We start from the raw sequence: 22,862 nt of genomic DNA on the forward strand, positions 1-22,862 counted from the left end.
GAGCGGCAACACACTGGGAAATGAAATAAGAACAACAATTGAGCATATTTAGGCAGGCCACACAGCAGCTGAAGAAGCCTGAGTGGCAGTTTGGCAACACTTGATCTAAAGGGTGAAGAGCACTGAGTAGAGCGCTTGGATGATTACATCAGTAGCAAAAATTACAGTTCCTGCCCTCCAAGAGATTAGATTCTAATGGAGTAGATGGGTAGTCATAAATTATTTACAAAGAATGAGGCCAGGAGAAAGAAAATGGACAAAATTAAGAGGTTAGATGACTTTGTCTCTAAGGTTCAAACAGCAGGGTCGAGGCAGCCAGCCAAGCAGGGTGGTGAAGGGGACCACTCCACCTCCCCACGGGTGCTGGGCATTGTGCGCACTGGTCGGCTGCCCGCTGGGTAGGGGAGTGGGGCATGGAGCAAGAATAGCCCTAACACTAGGCGTGACATTCCCCTTGCTCACTGGCGTGGCAATTGTGAGTCTTGCTCCAGGCAGGGCGCAAGGAGATCCCCTGGCTGGGAGCCAAGCTCCCCACATGCACTGGAGGACAAAAGTCACTCCTGCAAGGGTGCCAGGCCTGGAGCAGTGGAAGTGACATCGGAAGAGGAAGACCAAGAGGAGGAGGATGGAGTGGGCGTGCTTTTCCACTCTAAAACCCTGCCCAATTTCTTTTCCATATGAACTAAGATGTAGGTTTGTTCTTTCTCTCCCTACTGCGCTTTTTTCTTTCCTCCTCTCCTCCCCAATTTCTATTTAAATTTTACAACTGGCTCTTTGCACAGTAACTGCTCAAAAGTTTCATTTTACTCCCAGCTCTGCCACTTGTCTGCTGTGTGACCTTGGACAAGTCACTTCACTTCTCTATGCCTCAGTTACCTCATTTTGTAAATGGGAATAAAGACTGTGAGCCCCATGTGGGACAGGGATTGTGTCCAACCTGATTACCTTGTATCTACCACAGCTGTTAGAACAGTGCTTGGCACATACTAAGTGCTTAACTAATACGATTTCAAAACCAAACCAAAAAAACTTATCTGTTCTGGCCCATAAGATTGCAGACCCCTGCCCTGCACTGGTCCATGCTACCCTAAACCAAGTTGTCTCCACCTCCAACTCCTTAATAAAGACCTAGATTTACATTCTGCAAAGACGCTTGGTTCCTAAAGGAAAGAGACAACTTTCTATTGCAAACCACTTTAAAACATAAAGTATGATTAAATTGAATTTCCTAATGATTCTAATTACAATGTAACATTTAAGACTTTGAGAAAAGATCCAAAACTAACCAACTCTGTTATACTGTACTCTCCCAAATGGTTAGTACAGTGTTTTGCACACAGTAAGCACTCGATAAATACAATTAATTGACCTCTGGACACTGGAAAAAACACACTGATGGGCTCAATGCAACCATTTTCACCCATTATCTGTGCAAAGGAGGGACAAAGATAACATTTTAAACTGAAGCAGCTAAAAATATATATTTCCTTCAGACTCATTTCAAGATCAGAGTTATTAAAATAGAAAATAGTTGAGACTACTGTACTGCCTCAGATTAAGAATATTTTGTCATTCAAAGAAGATCCAAAACACAAAATGAATAAAGTATCTTTATTCCAATTAAAGTTGTAAAAAAAACCCCAAAACATAGTCCTAAGTAATCAAGGATGTTAGAATCCTAAAATTCTACTAACATTGAAAATATTTTATTTTGTGCATACCTCATTAATTTCACAGCCTGAACAAGAGTTACGGTAATATTTTTGGAAGCATTACGAACTTATACTTGTGATACTTTTTATAATGTTGGCTTTTTCTACCAGTTTCCTCCTTTTGATCTCCATTCTCAGTTTTGTCCTATTGTAGTGCTCTACTTCTAAATTGGGATAATAAGTGTTTGTCTTTTCTTTTAATCCAGTGGATCTGCTACTCTGGAGACTGCTCCAGCATCCCCCACTGAGCTAGGTATGACCTGCAATGTCTTCCCCTGGATTTTCCTCTTTTTTTCTTTTGACTAATGGAAACAAAGCTTTTTCCAAGGATTCCCGAATCAAGCCTCCAATCTAGGCCTTAATTGGCAACACAAAGCACAACCACTGTGTACTGGCCTATTTCCAATTTTTCAAGGGGGGTGGTGGGGGGTGGGGGGAGGGGCTGAATCACTCAATTTCAAATTACTAGAGAAACACAGACCCTCTCACAAGCAACTACATCCACCCAGCTTCCCCATTCTGTTTAGCTTCACACAAAATTCTGGCATTCTGAATACTTATAAACACAATGTTTTAAATAGTGCCCTAAACCTTAGTATTCAAAATCTCTTTGTATTCTATATGCTGCCATGAGGCAATTCAGCCAAAATACAAGGGACTCAATCTCACTCGACAAAAAACTTCAGAGCTGGGTTACCATAGTTTTGCATAAGGTGAGAACCTGGCCCACTCTTCAATTTCCAACTTCACAATGGATGTGGATTCAGAAAAAAAACACAAGTCCCATAAGAGAAAGTGGGAACAAAGAAGACGGGAAAGAATGAGAAGTTACTAGTCCACTTAATACACCAAGCATCTCAGACAGCCAGTGGTCTTTAAGACCATTCAATTACAAACTGAATGCTTCAATACTTGTGTTGAAGTTCCCGTTCAGTGTTGCCATGTTAAGCTTTATTCTACCAATAGCAACAGACGCCATTATTTGAGAGAACTAGGAAGAAAAAAAGTCTGCTGACGAACTGAGACATTTTCAAGAGGTGCTTATTAAGTGCTTTTATGTGCCAAGCATTGGGCTCTGTGCTGGGGTAGCCACTCTCAGTTCCTTGTGCAACTATGGAGCAGCGGGGCCAAGTGGAAAGAGCACAGGCCTGGGGGTCTGAGGACCTGTATTCTAATCCCAGCTCTACCACTTATACCTGCTGTGTGACCTGGGGCAAGTCACTTCCTTCTCTGTGCCTCAGTTCCCTCATTTGTAAAATGGGGATTCAATATCTCATGGTGGGCAGGGAAATTGTCTGTTCATTGTTACATTTTACTCTCCCAAGAGATTAGTACAGTGCTCTGCACACAGAAAGTTTTACTCTCCCAAGCGCTTAGTACAGTGCTCTGCACACAATACGTTTTACTCTCCTAAGCACTTAGTACAGTGCTCTGCACACAGTAAGCACTCAAATACGACTGAATGAATGAATGACCTCCCATTCTCCCTCTTATACTGTGAGCCCCGTGTGGGACCTGGGTATCTTGTATCTACCCCAGTGCTTAGTACAGTACTTATCACAGAGTAAGCATTTAACAAATACCACTGCTATGGGGATCATAGCCTAAATAAACTCAGGCTAAAAGGGAGGGAGGACAGGTACTCTATCCCCCTTTTACAGAGGTGGAAACTGACGTACAGAGAGGTCAAGTACCTTGTCCAAAGTCACACAGCAGATGAGTCAGGTCTCCTGACCTCCGGTCCCATGGCCTTTCCTTTCAGAAAGAATTCGTTTGACTCTGACCATTTTTATATTTACTTGGGAAGGTGGAACTGCAATTCTCCACTACTACAGATCGTGCCTCCAAGTCCCAAGGCATTGAAGGGGTTTGCTCTTGCTCTTGCCACCTCCCTCACACTTTACACTGAAAGACTTGCTGTGGCCCTAGAATTCATTAATCTCCATCCAGCAGGAAGGGCAGGGAAGTTCACCTATATGATGCCCTATATATGAAGTTCTATATATGCTAGATAAGCAGCGTGGCTCAGTGGAAAGAACACAGGTTGGGAGTCAGAGGTCATGGGTTCTAATCCCGGTTCCGCCACTTATCAGCTGTGTGACTTTGGGGAAGTCACTTCACTTCTCTGTGTCTCAGTTCCCTCATCTGTAAAATGTGGATTAAGACTGTGAGCCCCGTGTGGGACAACCTGATCACCTTGTATCCACTCCAGTGCTTAGAACAGTGCTTTGCATATAGTAAGTGCTTAACAAATGCAATTATTATTATTATTATTATTATTATTATTATTATTATTATGCCCCACATAGCCTCGATATTTTTATTCCGTGTAAGGAGAAGCAGCATGGCCTAGTAGACAGAGCATGGACCTGGAAGCCAGAAGGACTTGGGTTTTAATCTGGGCTCTGCCACTGTCTGTTGCATGACCTTGGGCAAACCATTTCACTTATCTGTGCCTCAGTTACCTCATCTGTAAAATGGGGATTAAGATTGTGAGCCCCACATGGCACAGGGACTGTGTCCAACCTGATTAGCTGTCAGCCCCAGCGTCTGGTACAGCGTCTAGCATGAAGCAGCGTGGCTCAGTGGAAAGAACATGGGCTTTGGAGTCAGTGGTCCAAAGCCTGCTCATTCAAGCTCTCATCCTAGCTCATCTGGATTACTGTATCAGCCTCCTCTCCGATCTCCCATCCTCCTGTCTCTCCCCACTTCAATCCATACTTCACGCCGCTGCCTGGATTATCTTTGTCCAGAAACGCTCTGGGCATGTTACTCCCCTCCTCAAAAATCTCCAGTGGCTACCAATCAACCTACACATCAGGCAGAAACTCCTCACCCTGGGCTTCAAGGCTGTCCATCACCTCGCCCCCTCCTACCTCACCTCCCTTCTCTCCTTCTCCAGCCCAGCCCGCACCCTCCACTCCTCTGCCGCTAATCTCCTCACCGTGCCTCGTTCTCGCCTGTCCCGCCATCGACCCCCGGCCCACATCATCTGCCCTCCCTCTGCCCATCCGCCAAGCTAGCTCTCTTCCTCCCTTCAAGGCCCTACTGAGAGCTCACCTCCTCTAGGAGGCCTTCCCAGACTGAGCCCCCTCTTTCCTTTCCCCCTCCTCCCCCTCCCCATGCCCCCCGCCTTACCTCCTTCCCTTCCCCACAGCACCTGTATATATGTATATATGTTTGTACATATTTATTACTCTATTTAACTTGTACATATTCTATTTATTTTATTTTGTTAATATGTTTTGTTTTGTTCTCTGTCTCCCCCTTCTAGACTGTGAGCCCACTGTTGGGAAGGGACCGTCTCTATATGTTGCCAACTTGTACTTCCCAAGCGCTTAGTACAGTGCTCTGCACACAGTAAGCGCTCAATAAATATGATTGAATGAATGAATGAATGGTCATAGGTTCAAAATCCCGGCTCTGCCAATTGTCAGGTGTGACTTTGGGGAAGTCACTTAACTTCTCTGTGCCTCAGTTACCTCATCTGTAAAACGGGGATTGACTGTGAGCCCCCTGTGGGACAACCTGATGACCTTGTAACCTCCCCAGCACTTAGAACAATGCTTTGCACATAGTAAGCGCTTAATAAATGCCATCATTATTATGTACTGAAACACCTTTGAGCATCTGGCATAGATGAAGTGCTGAACAAATATTAAAAAAATATTTCCAACACTCAGGATTCAGAAATGGTTGCCCATACAATCTGGGAGTTGTGCCAATGAACAATTAATTGAAGAGTCACTCCATTACTACTAACACAGCTTCATTGACAAAATACATTCTGTCCTTCACAGAAAGTTCGTAAGCCTCCCAGGTATTGAAGAAAGTCCTCCTAACTAGTGGAACCATGAAAAATAGTCACATACCTGGATCTGATGGCATACCCACTGATATCTACCAGCATGGAGGGGACACTCTGCATAAACATTTAAACAAGCTCTTCCTCAACAAATGCAACACTGAGGTCATATCACCACAGACTCTCCAATATGCCACCAAAATCACCTTCAAAAGATGTGTGAAAAATCTAATTACAACTATTGATTGTTGTTATTATTATTGTTATAGTATTTTTAAGTGCTTCCTGGGAGTCAAGCACTAGGGGACATATAAGTTAATCAGGTTGGACCCAGTCCATGTCCTAGAAGATACTCCAAGTCAAAGTAGGAGGGAGAACAGTCACTGAATCCCCATTTTACAGAGGAAGAAACTGAGGTAAAGAAAAGTTAAGTGAAGAAATGTGCCCAACATAACACAGCAGGCAAGTGGAAGAGCCTGGATTAGACCCCAGGCCCTCTGAATCCCAAGCCCATGCTCCTTCCACTTGGCCATGCTGCTCCTCAATTAATCAATATTATTTATTGGGCACCTACTGTGTGCAAAGCACTGGACCAAGCACTTGGAAGAGGATGATACGCTAGAGTTAGTAGACACGATTCCCTATTACTCTTACATCTACCCTCATTACTTTGGAGAACTTATTTGTTTCTACGGCTTCAACTATCATCCAGGGAGAGCTCTACATCTCCTCCCCTGATCTCTCTCCCTCTCTTCCAGGCTTGCATCCCCTCCTGCCTTCAAGACATTTCTACTTGGATGTCCTCCCACCATGTCAAACTTAACATGCCCCAAACAGAGCTGCTTATCTTCCCACCCAAACCCTGTCCTTTCCCATCACTGTAGATGGCACCACCATCACCCTTCCTGTCTCACAACCCCATAAACTTGGTGTTATCCTCGACTCCTCTCTCTCATTCAACCCAAATAATCAATCTGACAACAAAGCCTGTTGGTCCCACCTTCATAGCATTGCTAAAATCTGCCCTTTCCTCTCCATCCAAATTGCTACCATGTTAATACAGTCACTCATCCTATCCTAGATTGGTGCTTCAGCCTTCTTGCTGACCTCCTGCCAACCTTCTGCATCTCCCCTCTCCAGTCCATACTTGATTCTGCTGCCAGGATCATCTTTCTGCAAAAACGTTCAGGACATGTCACCCCCATCCTCAAAAATCTCCAGTGGTTGTCTATCCACCTCCATATCAAACAAAAACTCCTCACCACTGGCACTCCATCATCTTGCCCTCTCCTACCTCACCTCGCTTTTCTCCTTCTACAACCCAGCCTGCACACTTCGCTCCCTCCTCAAATCCACCAGATAATTACGCTCCCCCGTTCAAAGCCTTATTGAAGGCTCATCTCCTCCAAGAGGCCTTCCCAGACTAAGCCTCACTTTTCCTCATCTCCCACTCCCTTCTGCATCACCTTGACTTGCTCCCTTTGCTCTTCTACCTCCCCCAGCCCCACAGCACTTATGTATAAAACTTTAATTTTATTTATCCGTATTGATGTTTATTTGTACCGACATCTGTCACCCCACCTCCAGACTGTGAGCTCATTGTGGGCAGGGATTGTTATTGCTTATTGTTGTATTGTACTTTCCCAAGTGCGTAGTACAGTGCTCTGCACACAGTAAGAACTTAATAAATACCACTGAATGAATTAATTAATGAATTCTTTGCCCCAAAAATCAAGCCAGAGCACTTTGGGATCAGCTACTAAAGAACAGTGTTGAACATAGATTACTGGAATCTCAAAGTGACTTCACAGCACACAGTGTGGCACGATGGACATGATCTCTGCACCACATCAAATATAGGAAAAGTTCAGGGAGCAGCATCGACACATTATAAGAACTTCATAGACCTTTTGAAAGCATTTGGCACCATCTACAGAACTGCAAACCCTATAGATTTGAAGGGTTTATTATTAAAAGTTAAGGAACAGAGCAAAAAGATGGGCCTATATTTGAATGACAAGAAAACAAAGATCATGACAATTGGAGGTTTTAACACATTTATAGTGGATAGAGATAAGACTGAAATAGTTGACAGTGTTTTGCTCCTTGGATCGATAATCAATTATAAAGGAACTAGTAGCCAAGAAATATGCCGAAGATTAATGTTAGGAAGACTTGTTATGAAGAGCCATGAAATGTGCTGATGTAACAATTGCCACAAAAATACAATTGTCAACTCTATGGTGTTTCCAGTAACAATGTATGGATCCAAAAGCTAGTCAGTGAAAAAACAGGATAGAAAGAACATCAATTATTTTGAAATATGGTGTTGGAGAAGGCTTTTGCGAAAATCATGGACTGCCCGAAAACCAAGCAAATGGATTTTGGAGAAAATTAAACCCAAGTGGTCTTTGGAAGGCCAAATGACTCGAATTAGATTAGCATATTTTGGACACATAATCAGGAGAGCTAATTCTCTAGAGAAGATCACTAATGCTAGGAAAAGTCCAGGGAAAACATGGAAGAGGCAATAACAGTGGTAATGGAAGAACCATTACAAGGGTTGCAGATTATGGCAGAGGACAGGACGTTCTGGAGAAAGTATATCCATGGAGTCGTATGAATCGGAAATGACTCAACGGCACTTAGTAATAATAGAACTGCAGTCTGGAAATTATTTTGCAAATTTGGCTACACTGACAAGTTCATTAATTTTTTTTTAATGGTGAGTGTTAAGCGCTTACTATATTCTAGGCAACATATTAAGCACTGGAGAAGATATAAGCTAATCAGGTTGGACACAGTCTGTGTCCCACACAGGGCTCACAGTCTTTATCCCCATTTTACAGATGAGGTAGCTTAGGCACAGAGAATCTAAGTGATTCGCCAATGGTCACAGAGCAGACAAATGGCAGAAACTGGATTAGAACCCAAGTCCTCTGACACCCAGGTCCATGACCTTTCCATTATGCCATGCTGCCTTTTTTTAATGACATTTCTTAAGCACTTACTATGTGCCAGGTACTGTATTAAGCACTAGGACAGATACAAGCTAATCAGGTTGGACACCGTCCCTGTCCCACATAGGGCTCACAATCTTAATCCCCACTTTACAGATGAGGTAACTGAGGCCCAGAGAAGTGAAGTGATTTGCCCACGGTCACATAGCAGACATGTGGTGGAGTTGGGATTATAACCCTGGTCCTTCTGACACCCAGGCCCATGTTCTATCCACTAGGCCGAGATGCTTCTCAAACTCCTTCTGAAACTACTTCATGATGATACCACTGGCCTCGTTAGAACCAGATGTGCCCCATCTGATTCATTCCTCAATGCTAATGGGGTAAAGCCATGATGAGTAGTAGGCCCAGTCCTCTTCAATTTATTCTACAACATCTTTTAGGAAGATGCAACAGACCTGGAAGCAGGTGATACATCCAATATGCTTCCAACTCTCCAAGAGGTACTTCTAACAACAGATTACAAGCAACATCCAAAGTCTTATCGACGACTGCACGCTAGAGGCATCCTCCCAAGGAGACATGCATATGAGTGTAAATATCATCATCAATCGTATTTATTGAGCACTTACTATGTGCAGAGCACTGTACTAAGCGCTTGGGAAGTACAAATTGGCAACATATAGAGACAGTCCCTACCCAACAGTGGGCTCACAGTCTAAAAGAGTGTAAATATTAGCTTTGTCCAACCAGCCAGGCTTTATGGGCTGCCAATGGGCCTGAAGGAAACAGGTAATGCAATAATCCGCACCATGGAAGTCATATACACAACCAAAAGTCTAAAGAGTCAATAAGGGCTAAATTCCATCACGGAATTCTGCTACTTTGACCGCACACTGATCAACAATGCATCAACAGACAAGGAAATAGAAAACCAAATCAAAGGCCATATCATCCTTTGGAAGACTGTCAAAAAGAACGAGACAGCAGTATGGTACCAGGTTTCAGACAAGCTACACGTCTACAGAGTTATAGTGCGGTCCAACCTTCTCTACGTCTCTGAGACTTGGACTCCCCATGGATGCCACATCCAATTTCCTGAGGAATTCCACAAGCGTCACTAGCAGGTTATGCTCAACATCAAATGGCAGGAGGGAATCACAAACTGTCAAGTCCTAGAATGAAATAATTCTCCTAGCATGGAAGCAATGCTCACAACAACACAACTGAGGGAGAATGGTGACAGCAGGATACCCAAGTGGCTGAGGTACCATGAACTGAAACTGAATAACTGAAAGAACAGAGGTCAGAGGAAATTTAAGGATTTAAGATTTAAGGATAGAGTAAAACAAAGCCTCAGATAATTCTGGATCACAGCCTGGCTCATTGCAATAGGAAAAGAGTGGCTCTGTTGTGAGGATTGTGAAACAAGGAGACAAACGTGAAAACTCTAATAGGGGTTACAAGTAACCGATCTGAGGGTTGGCTTTTGTATCTGTATAATGTGGCCTGGTCTGTGGTCCTACACTGATCTTATCAATCATAGAAGCACACACAGGTGGATTTCAGATATGTAGCCTCTTTATCTTTCTCTCTCTCTCTCATCTTATATACCTCTGTGTGTTCATATACACACAGAGATATATAGATATATATGCCTCTCAGGGCCCTGATCCTCTATACACATGGGGCAAATGGAAAGAATGTGGCTCTTATAAATAAGCAAATGACCTGAAAACTAGAAATCATGTGCTTGTGGTCTAGATTTTGATTTCTATTTGGAAATTATGTTATTCCTACTGTTCTCTCTCAAAGAGGAGAATGGATGTGAAAGGAATAGCCCAAGGATTAGGGCTCTCGGCTGTTGAGCAAAGCTATGGGAACAGGATTCACAGCCACTGACAGAAGCCACGGGGACAGGCTTCACAATAGTCAACAAAGGCAGAGATTTGCAATTTTGTTTTGGAAAGAATGGAGGGATAGATTTTAGCCTTCTCATTACCTACTGCTGATGTGAAAAAGTCAACCTTAATAAGCATCCAGTTAACAGACAATATTGTCCATGTCTGCAGTTGGAGACTGGAGATTTGGGAGGCATTTCACATTGATTTTAAATTCAAATGGCTTTAAATGAACAGAACTCGAATGGAAAATAAGGCCAGTCATTACTTCATTTAATTAAGAGTTTTCAGAAGGCCCATGAAATAAAATTTTCTCAAAGCCTGCATACTACCAGGGGTACCCTTACTTAAATGCCATTTGATGGAAAATACATCCTCAATGTGTATTGTTCCCTAAGTCCTACTGCTATCAGCACTTGTTTGTCACAGTTAACTACGAATACCCTAGCTGAAATCCCCAGCTCTTCTCCTGATCTCCCAACCAATTGTGCCCTGTCCCCTTTTGGTTGCTTGCCTTTTCTTCACACAGGCTCTTGTATTTTTGAGAAGCAGCATGCCCTAGTGGATACAGCACACGCCTCGGAGTCAGAAGGACCTTGGTTCTAATCCCAGCTTCACCACTTAATAATAATTCTGGTATTTGTTAAGCACTTACCATGTGCCAGGCATTGTGCTAAGTGCTGGGGTGGATACAAGCAAATAGGATTGGATACAATACCTGTCCCATGTGGGGTTCACAGTCTCATCCCCATTTTACAGATGAGGTGACAAGCACAGAGAAGTGAAGTGACTTGCCCAAGGTCACACAGCAGACAAGTGGTGGAGCTGGGATTGGAACGCATGACCTTCAGACTAGCAGGCCCATGCTCTATCCACTACACCACACTGCTTCTGTCTTCTGTGTGACTTTGGGCAAGTCATTTCACTTCTCTGTGCCTCAGTTCCCTCATCTGTAAAATGGAGATTAAGACCGTGAGCCCAATGTGGGACAGGGCCTGTATCCAATCCGATTATCTCATATCTACCCCAGTGCTTAGTACAGTGCCTGGCTCATTGTGGGTGGGGAATGTGTCTGTTTATTGTTATATTGTACTCTCCCAAGTATTTAGTACAGTGCTCTGCATACAGTAAGTGCTCAATAAATACAGCTGAATGAATGAATAGCACACAGTAAGTGCTTAACAAACACCACAGTTATTATTATTAGTGGAGAAGCAGCGTGGCTCAGTGGAAAGAGCCCTGGCTTGGGAGTCACAGGTCATGGGTTCTAATCCAGATTCCGCCACTTGTCAGCTGTGTGACTTTGGGCAAGCCACTTCACTTCTCTGTGCCTCAGTTCCCTCATCTGTCAAATGTGGATGAAGACTATGAGCCCCACATGGGACAACCAGATCACCTTGTATACCCCCATGCTTAGAACAGTGCTTTGCACATAGTAAATGCTTAACAAATGCCATTATTATTATTAGGCTGATGCAAAGTTCGATTCCCATATCTCTTTGTAGTAGTAGTAGTAGTAGTAGTAGAAATAGCAGTAGTAAAAGCAATTTTGCTCAATAGGTGCATCGCCCTGCACTAAGCACTTGGGAAGCACAAAACAAGAAAGTGACACATTCCCTGCCCACAACGAGCTTACACTCTCAAGGGGGAAAGAGATGTAAAGGCATTTATAAACAGCAATCAAAATAAAACAACTGAATGCATATTTACTTATATGTGTTTACTCAGGGACTGCATCCAGCCTAATTAAGTTGTATTTACCCCAGCACATAGCAGAGTGTTTGGCACAGAGTAAGCACTTAAAAAATACCACAAATATAAATACACACCTTTCATTAATGCATTAATTCAATCGTATTTATTGAGCACATACTGTGTGCAGAGCACTGTACTATGAGCTTAGAAGAATACAATATAATAGACAGATTCCCTGCCCACAACAAGCTTACAGTCTAGAAGGGGAGACAGACATTAATATAAATGCCAGCTTGCACTTCCCAAGCGCTTAGTACAGTGCTCTGCACACAGTAAGCGCTCAATAAATACGATTGATTGATTGATTGATCATTTAAAGATATGTACATGCTGAGTCCTAGAAAGGGCTGATGGCTTGACATAATTTGGGATTTTGGGAATTACCAGAAGGCATGTGGGAGGAAGAGGGCTTTCAGGATCTTGAACATAGGGAGGACTGTGACCAGTCAGACCCTTGGCTGCTGTGAATCTGATTCCACAGTTTTACTTGTCCACTAGGTGTGGCGTAGAGGCTGAGGATGGGCTTGGCCCCAAAGCGGCTCCGGTCCCCAGCCCAAAGCTCCAACTGGCACGTGCCAGGTGGCCAGTGGCTACCAGCCGGTCTATAGACTTCCGTGGCAAGCCAGTATGGCTCTGGTGGGGAGCCACTTCAGGGACAAGCCAGTCTCCTGTGCCCACCCCCGCACTTTTCATGCCATTTATTAAGTGCTTACTATGTGCCAGGCACTGGACTAGGGGCTGGGGTTGATGCAAGTTAATCAGGTTGGACACGATCTAAATCCCATGTGGGGCTCACAGTCTCCATCCCCATTTTACAGATGAGAGAACTGAGGTGCGGAGAAATGAAGTGATTCGCCCAAGGTCACACGGCAGCGAAGTCGCAGGGCCGGAATTAGAACCCAAGTCCTTCTGACTCCTAGGCCTGTGCTGAATCCATTAAGTCATGGTGCTTCTCTAACTTCTGACCCCCAAGCCCCTGCTCTTAGACTGTCAGCCTGGGGACCTGAGTTTTTCCCACCGTCCTCACCAAACTCTAGGTGAGTCGATACAGTTCCCGCCACTGTGGAAGCGTTTTTAAATGCCTTTGCTTCACCCACCCACCCACCCACACCAGCTCCAAACAATGCCTGGTCTTATCAGAGCAGAGAGGCACTTAAAGGGACCGCTGCCATTACTGCACCACTCCTTTAAATCCTCTGCCCCCTGAGTCAATTTTTACTTTCACCTCTGTTTATGCTGTATTTTGCCAGACTATGTGTTTTCATTACATGTTTTGAGTACAATTTGAAAACAGGCTTAGAGAACATTCTTCCAACACTCTTCGGACAGCGCACATCTCTGAGGTTTGATCGAGTTAAGGCATCGGAAGGAACGGTACGGTGCACTTGCTCAGCAGACAGGGAGTGAACAGAAAAATGCAAGGAATCTTCAGGAATGCAGTCCCCATGTATAGAGGAGTACTGATTGTGCAGATACCTAAAAATATCTAATATGAGTCACCAGGCTGTTTAGAAGTCAAGTTTCGGTTTTTGTTTGAGGGGTTGTGGATTGCTTTTTCTCTGTCAGTCAGCATGATGCTTTTGTTCAAAATAGATTGTAGGCTCCATTTGGAAAGGCTGAATGTTCTTTCAGGCCCAATTATCTCCCGGCAGTTCGAACTAAATTAAAATGCCAAACTGTGCTTCCAACGTATCCCTAAAGCATCTCTCCTCCCCATCTCTTATCATTTCTTCCCTTCATTTCATCACCCAGTAATCTTTCTGAAACATGATGTCATTCAACCATCTCATATATCCAACCCTGAAAAACTAGGTTACAATGCCTGCCTTCATGGTCAATGATTACACAAAAGAACTTCTGTATATAATACACAACACACAGTTGATTTTACCTTGTTTTCATATACGATACTGTTTGGATACAGGGGACAGCAGTATCAGAATAAACACTCTGAGTATGTATGTGGTGACGGATAGGATGAGCCCTACAATGGGAGATTTTGCACAAACACAAATTCCAGGATACAGACTGAGCATATATGCAAATTACAATCAGACAAGAAATACCAATATTTGATGTACTGGTTGCTAACCTCAGCTCGAAACCCCAAATTATCCCCACACATCACCATAAACCAACGAATACATAAAGAATAATTCTCAAATCTACAAACAAAATTTGAGGAATTGAAATATATGATGTTGGAACAATTTGTGCAACCTGGGATCTTCAGATCATTACCACAAGTTATAAGTGCCACCATTTTCAGAACACTTAAAAAGTGCAACTATAGGACAGAATTTCCTTCCCTTTTGCCAAGATCTTTCTAGATTCCTAGATTTTTGTCAAGATACAGTAGCTAAAAAGCAAGGAAACATATTTTAGAATGACTACCATTACAGAAACATTTATCATTCAGCATTTAAGTACTTTTATAAGCTTTAATTCCTAATCTATGACTTTCAAAGTGCTACATAAAAAAGAAAAGTGACTGAATTGTCTTCACAACGTGTTGATATATATTTCTGGGTTATTCCTACCTTTTAGTTGCTGGTGAAATCGTTTCTTTCCTGGCCCCTGAGGGGGAAGGCAGAGAGCCACTGGGTTTCTTTGGTAACACAGTTCCATTATTAACAGTAGTTCTTAAAGGCAGTGTTTGTACCAGAGGTCTTGCTAGAGAAGACAAGCAGAAAATAAAATCAGAGCTTGCCCTGAAAAATAACTTGTTCCTCAAAAAAGGAGAGGCTATCCTGTAAATTTCAACGACATTACTTGAACCTAATCCATTACATTAATTTCAAAATTAGAAATGCAAATAAAAGTGATGTCATATCTGTTCTTCTGAACTGCTCCATCTACCACCGACCATGACGTGATAAATTTTTACTAATGCCAATATATTAATCCTAGTTCTTGTAAAATCATCCAGTGAGAGCTCCAGTATCTTATTTTGGTTTTGAAGGCGGTAGCTAGTAAAGGCCATGGCCCCAGCTCTCCATCTCGGAGAGAGGATGATTCAAAACCCAACTGCCGGACCCAGAGGATGCCATCTGTTTAGGTGAGCACGGACTCCTGTACGTCGTGAGTCTTCTCTGGATCAATGAATAAATCAATCCATATTTATTGAGTGTTTGCTGTGTGCACAGTACTGTACTAAAACACTTGGGAGAGTATACTATAACAATATAACTGAGTTGGTAGACACATTCCCTGCCCAGAACAAGCTTAGAGTCTAGAGGGGATGGCTGGCAATGAGGAAACAATGCACCATGAATGAGCTGCCTTTCAAGAAGATTTAGCTACTAACCTCCATCTAGTTTTAAGCCAGAAAGGAATGTGGAAATTCTTCCTCTCCAAGCCAGTCAGCAAAGGAAATAAAAACTGGATCCCCCTGAGATATTTGTAAATGAAAGGGAAACTGTGCCACAACACAGGGGCCATGTAGTTTTTTTTTAGGGTATTTGTTAAGCACTGTGTTAGACACAATTTAAGTCATCAGTTTGGACAGTCCCTGTCTTACATGGGGCTCACAGACTAAATTGGAAGGAATTGGATTTAATCCTTGTTTTACAGTTGAGGAAACTGAGGCACAGAGAAGCTGAGTTACTTGCCCAAGTTCATACAGTAAGCAATTGGCAGAAAGCCCAGGTCCTCTGACTCCCAAGTTCATGCTCTTTCCACTAGGCCCTGCTGTTTCTAATGTAGTGAAGAATCAGACACCATAGGGAATTCAGCTGAACTTCTCGACTCCTACAGCCATGGGAGTTAAATACTTCTCCAAGACAGAGTGTATGGAACAATGTAATTTGAAGGGTAGCCTTCGTCCATTGTCTCATCTGGGTCCCTTATTTTGTACCAGGATCTTTGTCATATTATTACAAACCTGGGCCCCTAAATGAGTCCTTTGCCACCTTGAAATAAAATCACATTAAGTTAATAAGCAGACTGCTTTTCTTTCTCAGGAAAACAAATGTATTAATTCTTTCACTTTAGAGGGTTTCCATAAATTCCAACCTCCCTGGATTCATAAGGCTGAGCCATAAAAATGCCAAGAATTTCTATTCTTCCTTACAAACCCTGAATTTCTTCTGGTGCACCAAGCAGCACAGCCTGGGAGTCACAGGATCTGGGTTCTAATTCCAAATCCGCCACTTCTCTGCTGTATGACCTTGGGCAAGTCACTTAACTGCTTTGTACCTCAGTTTCCGCAATTGTAAAATGGGGATTAAACCCTACAGCCTCCTACTTAGACTGTGAGCCCCATGGGGGACAGGGACTGTGTCCAACCTGAATAACTTGTAAATACTACAGTGCTTAGAACAGTGCTCGACACATATTAAGTGCTTAACAAATACTGAAATAATATGGTGTTCAAACTTCAAAAGGAAAGATGATCGAAAGCCTTGGATAAAGTGAATATTCTATCTGGTAGCCATCCTGAGAAACAAGCATCATTCTCTCCCTTTTTTGCAGTCCAATCTGTATATTAAATGCTCTATTATAAAAATTCAAAGATTCAAAGATTGCTTCTAAGAGAAGGTTTAGTTTTCTGATTTCTGGAACCCATCCATCAAAAAAACGTTTTTAATCCTGAAACTAAAACATTACCAGAATGGAACCCAAGGAAAAAAATTAGCAAATTCACCAAGAAAATAAATGATTTAATGTTGATTAAAAAAACAATAAAACATGCACTGTTTCAGACAGATACTTGTTACAGCCTTAGTAATTCAAATTAAACACTCTCAACATGAAGCAAATTAGGCAAAGTTATGAAGAGTCATAGAGCAAAAAACTAAAATCGTGGAAGTTTAATTGGAATCATGTTCTCATAGAAAGGATGTGCTTTCATCGAAAATGCTAGCAAGTATAATAAAACCAAGCTTATTTACCTGGTGAGATTTCTAAAAGAGAACAAGAAATGTACTATTTTGCTCCAAATCAAGACAATGTTGCATTTAAGACAATTCCTTAAAATACATTGCAGAATGAAAAACTGATCCTTCCCTCCTTTCACCTTTCTCCATAGTTCTTATGTATTCCACTTGTCTCATATCTGTATGTAAGCAGCATGGCCTGGTGGAAAGAGCATGGCGGTTTGGGAGTCCCAGGACCTGGGTTCATTCATTTATTCATTCATTCAATCACATTTCTTGAGCACATACTGTGTGCAGAGCTCTGAAGTGTTTGGAAAGTACAATTCAGCAACAAAGAGAGACAATCCCTGCCCACAATGAGCTCCCAGTTTAGAAGGGGGTTTTAATCCAGGCTCTGCCACTTGCCTACTGTGTGATCTTAGGTAAGTCACTTCACTTCCCTGTGCCTCAGTTACCTCATCTGTAAAATGGGGATTAACACTGTGAGCCCCATGTGGGACAGGGACTTCATCCAACCTGATTACCTTGTATCTACTCCAGCACTTAAAACAGTGTTGACACATGCTACGTGCTTAACAAATATTAAAATAATAATAATAATGATAATAATAGTTACCATGGGCCCCTTTCTCCTCTCATCACACATTCCACATCAATTCTCCCCCTGCACCATTTTTACTTGTTTGCAGAGTCAGGGTAAAGACTACTTGGAGACATGATATGGGGAAGCAACATGAGAAAGTCAGAGATAAATATAAAGAGACAGAGGAATGGGCTGAGAGGGAAAGGCAGAATGAGACAGAGACAGAATCGGAGTGGAAGTTGAGAGAAAAGGAGCATAGCCTAGGGGAAACAGCATGAGAATCATAGGACCTGGGGTAAGTCACTTGACTTCTCTATGGCTCAGTTTCCTCATTGTAAAATGGGGATTCAAAGCTTGTTCTTGCTCCTAAATAGACTGGGAGCCTCATGTGGGACAGGGACTGTATCTGACCTGATCATCTTGTATCTACCCCAGTGCTTAGTACACAGAAAGAGCCTAACATTCATTCATCCAATCGTATTTATTGAGTGCTTACTGTGTGCAGAGCACTGTACTACGTGCTTAACGAACACCACAGACTATCCTCTAGAATGTAAGCTTGTTGTGGGCAGGGATTGTCTCTCTTTATTGCTGTACTGTACTTTCCCAAGCGCATAGTACAGTGCTCCATACACAGTAAGCACTCAATAAATACGATTGAATGAATGAACCACAATGATTAGAGACAGAGAGATCTGAGGCAAGGAGAGGAACAGAAGAAGAAAGAGAATCAGTGAGATGGAGTCAGTTGAAAGGAAAGAGAATGAAAGTGGAAGAAACACATACGCAGGCATCCTAAACATTTTTTCCTTCCTAAATATATCCCAGTAATTCCCCCCAAAAAGGGGTTAAGAAGTGTTCTCTCAAAACCATTGTTCCTCTGATCCTAAACTCGAATTCCTTAGACTGAGAGTCCTATATGAGGCAGGGGTTGTATCCAACTTGATTACCTAGTATCTACTCCAGTGTTTAGTCAGTGCTTGGCACTTAGTAAGCCCTTAAATACCGCAATTATGATGATTATTATTATTAGAAAAGAGGCTATGAAGGGATGATGGAAAAAGACTCCCAGTCCCAGTGCCCACAGAGTATATCTCTGTAACTGCCTACAGTGCTATCTGAAAAGGAAACTATTCATTAGTGCTAAAAATAGTACAAATAATCCCATTATCATGGTTTTAGGGCAAAACAGTAGTTAGAAATGGATGTTTCATACCATTCTGAGGCAAATGAACAGCGGCGTGGCCTCAAGAAAAGAGCACAGACCCGGAAATCAGGGGACCTGGGTTATAATCCCAGTTCTGCCACTTGTCTGCTCTGTGCCTCAGTTTCCTTATCTGTCAAACGGGTATTAAATACCTGTTCTCCCTCCCACTTTAGATTGTGAGCCCCATGTGAGGCAAGGGCTGCCTGACCAGAATATTTTATAACTACTCCAGCAATTAGTACAGACCTTGGCACATAGTAAACCCTTAAGAACTACTAGTTCTTATTAATGATAATAATAACAACGGCCAGCATGGTTATTTGATTAATCCTTATTACATATTCCTCTATTCCTTAATATGATGGAATTCCTCTTCAAAACTTCCATGTGATTTCTGAGTGTGGAGCATGGTAAATATGTGAAAACCAAAGCCTTTTGTTTCTCCTTCAGAAAACCAGTTTTTCTCATGTGGAAAGGAGAAACAGTATTTTTCACATAGTAGATACTCAATAAATAGTGCTACTGATGAATGTCGAGAAAGCTGTTGCCCTATTTCTAATCCGGTGATACACTGATATATTTTTCTAATGACTATAAAAATGATGCTCCTCTCCTTGAAGGTCCCATATCACTAGAGGTATGACCCCCTCAATCCAGAGAAAGGACTGTTGAGGTCCAAAGGCAAAACATCGGAGTTTCCTATCTGAACAAGCATCACTACTGAATCCAGCAAAATTACTGATAAAGGCTATCCATAAACATCCATAAACTGTTCCATAATAAAACCACCTTTTAAAGACTGTGATATTTTCTGAAAGAGAGGCACAGCACACACTTTCTCAAGACCTTCAGTCAGCTGACAAGGCCTCATGTGGCTCTCCTACTTCACAAACTGTTCTTTCTCAGTTTTACTTGCTAACTCCTCTTCCTCTGGTCATCCCCTAACTGTGGGTGCCCCACAAGCCTCTATTCTACTTCTTACTCTTCTCACTTGGCACTCACTTTTTCCGTTTGCTTATCTGCCCTTTGCAGATGATTCCCAAACCTACCTTCCAAGCCTTCCACTTAATCTCACTTATCTCCAGGACATTTCCCAAACTGACCTTCTTATCCTCCCTACCCAAACCTATCCTCCTCCTAACTTTCCTATCTCTGATGGCAACATCACCTCTTCCCTGTCCTGGAAGTCTGTAACTTTGGCATCCAACATCTTTAACTCCTCACTGTCTTTCAGCCATCTGCTAACTTTTGCCAACACTTCCTTCATAATACCTCCTGTACCTGCCCCTTCCTAGCCACATAAACCCAGTTAGGCTACTGCATCAGCTGTCTCGCTGGTCTCCCTGTCCCTTCCCTACTCAGTCCATTTTCCCCACACTGCTGTTGGGAAGCAGCGTGGCTTAGTGGAAAGAGCACAGGCTTGGGAGTCAGTCAGAGGTCATGGGTTCTAATTCTGGCTCCGCCACTTCGGGAAAGTCACTTAACTTCTCTGTGCCTCAGTTACCTCATCTGTAAAATGGGGATCAAGACTGGGAGACCCACATGATACAAACTGATTGTATCTTGTATCTACACCAATGCTTATAACAGTGCTTGGTACATAATAATAATAATAATAATAATGCTATGTGTTAAGCGTTTCCTGTGTGCAAAGCACAGGAAGCACTTAACACATAGCATCATTATTAAATGATCTTGCTACATTGCTTGACAACATGTTTTTCCACTCCTCTGAAACCTACACTGCCTATCCACCTCTCACCACACCATGAAGGAACTCCTTAACATTGGTTTCAAGGGTCTCTATCTTTCGTATCAGTTCTTTTCACCCACTAATCCCAACTCACACTCTTCACTCTTCCCAACTGCCCCACCTAATTGTACCTTGCTCTTGACTGTCCCACCTCTGACCCCTAAACAATACTGTTCCACCACACTGCAACTTCCTGCAACCCCAAATTCAACAGACCACGGCTCTTCTCAACTTCAAAGCCCATATACTCCAGGAAGCCTTCCCCAAATAATTCACAAATGCCCCAGTTACATTGGCCTCATATGACATTTATGTTCTTTAACTGTACCCACAGCACTTGTTTACATGTGCACAGTTTATTTATAAATTTATACATTCAATTATTTTTTTCAGCTCATTCATCCTGAAGCTTCTACTTGTTCTTCTGCCAGCCTATGCAAACAATTTTTATCTATCTCTCCCATTAGACTCTATTGCTTGAGGGCAGGGAACATTTCTTGATACTACTGAGCTCTCCCCCTCTAGACTGTAGGCTGATTCCCGGTTCCCAACTCTTCTGAATTGTACTCTTCCAAGCACTAAGTACAGTGCTCTGCACACAATAAGTGCTCAGGAAATACCACCGATGAATGATACAGTGCTCAGCAATCAGTTGGCACTCAATAAGTACCACTGATGACGATGAAGTTAAAATGACAGATGGATTTGTTTTTGCTGCCCTGCTAGTTGCTGCTTCTTTATTTCCTCTTCAATTGCCTTACAGGGTTTCAAGTGCGCGGAAAGAAAAGAGAGCTAGAAAAATGTTTCACTATCTTTAGGCTTAAATGGAAATTTGATTAATCTGTTCTTTACTACTTCACCTAAATCATCAATAACTTGGGGAGAACTGATCCCGGGACCAATCTTCACGAGGTTACTAGAGTTCTGGCTCATTCTCTGCTATCAGCTCTGCTATCTCCCCGAGTGCAAGGCTCCGACAGATTTGTATTACCGGGCAGAAAGCTATAAATTAAGAGGCTTTTAAAAACATGTTCATTTGATTAGCCAGTGGTTAAAGATTGTGGGTGGTTAATTGGGTCTCTGCCACTGAAATGAAGAGGAATAGAATAGTCTAATACAAATGCCTCCATACCGGGAGATAAGAATTCTCAAATTATGTAGTTCCTAGCTATTACTTAGATTTCTGCTTTGGCCTTGAGCAAATTCTAACGTTTTTGACCCAGTCACCCTGTAATAAAGGGGAGAAAATAATAACCTGGGTGTGGGGCAGATTAATATCATTACCTCCACCTACACTCAGGAAATTTGCTCCCCTATCTTCCATCCTATTCATTTGAGAACACTTGTGGCTGTCATTCACTTTTTATGTGAACTGAATACCTTAACAGGCAAAAGAGACCAAGCTTATTTGCACACAGAAGAGCCTCTATGCACAGGGAAAGATTTCCATGAGAAGAGATGCTTCTTGCCCCAAGTAATTCAGCACATATGTGGAGAAAGACCTGACCAACTTGCCAAACACTCCATGTGGCACAGTGCTTGAAAGGAAGGGATTACAGATATTATGCTTTAGCTTTAGATCTTCTTGCTTTAGGAGAGAGTCCTCTCTCAAAACAAATATCAAAATCCTCCTTACATATGATGCACCAAACTTCGGGTGATGCAGCAAAAGGCTCCATGAGAAGCTGGAGGATGAAGAGTTGGAAACAGCTCGGTCTGGTGGAAAGAACATGGGAGTCGGAGGACCTGAGTTCTAATCCTGGATCCACCTGGGGCAAACCACTTCACTTCTCTGTGTCTCAATCAATCAATCAATCAATCAATCGCATTTATTGAGCACTCACTGTGTGCAGAGCACTGTACTAAGCGCTTGGGAGGTACAAGTTGGCAACATATAGAGACAGTCCCTACCCAACAGTGGGCTCACAGTCTAGAAGGGGGAGACAGAGAACAGAACCAAACATATTAACAAAATAAAATAAATAGAATAGATATGTACAGGTAAAATAAATAAATAGAGTAATACATATGTACAAACATATATACATATATACAGGTGCTGTGGGGAAGGGAAGGAGGTAAGCCAGGGGTTGGAGAGGAGGACGAGGGGGAGAGGAAGGAGGGGCTCAGTATGGGAAGGCCTCCTGGAGGAGGTGAGCTCTCAGTAGGGCCTTGAAGGAAGGAAGAGAGCTAGCTTGGCGGATGGGTGGAGGGAGGGCATTCCAGCCCCGGGGGATGACGTGGGCCGGGGGTCGACGGCGGGAAAGGCGAGAACGAGGCACAGTGAGGAGATTAGCAGCAGAGGAGCG

The 22,862-nt window shown here is 42.7% G+C and overlaps 1 protein-coding gene across 4 annotated transcripts in view; it reads right to left on the minus strand.

Moving 5' to 3' along the window:
- EML1 (EMAP like 1) overlaps positions 1-22,862 on the minus strand; it is a 222,856-nt gene that overhangs the window by 66,738 nt on the left and 133,256 nt on the right. For all 4 annotated transcript variants that reach the window (XR_005449835.1, XM_038744310.1, XM_038744319.1 and 1 more), the window contains one exon: positions 14,674-14,806. Coding sequence is in view for 3 of the 4 variants with exons in the window: in XM_038744310.1 (XP_038600238.1) it covers positions 14,674-14,806 (133 nt within the window). In the remaining variant the exon portion in view is untranslated. The remainder of the gene's footprint in view (positions 1-14,673; positions 14,807-22,862) is intronic.

Source organism: Tachyglossus aculeatus, chromosome 1 (assembly GCF_015852505.1).
Source record: "Tachyglossus aculeatus isolate mTacAcu1 chromosome 1, mTacAcu1.pri, whole genome shotgun sequence".
Taxonomy (NCBI): domain Eukaryota; kingdom Metazoa; phylum Chordata; class Mammalia; order Monotremata; family Tachyglossidae; genus Tachyglossus; species Tachyglossus aculeatus.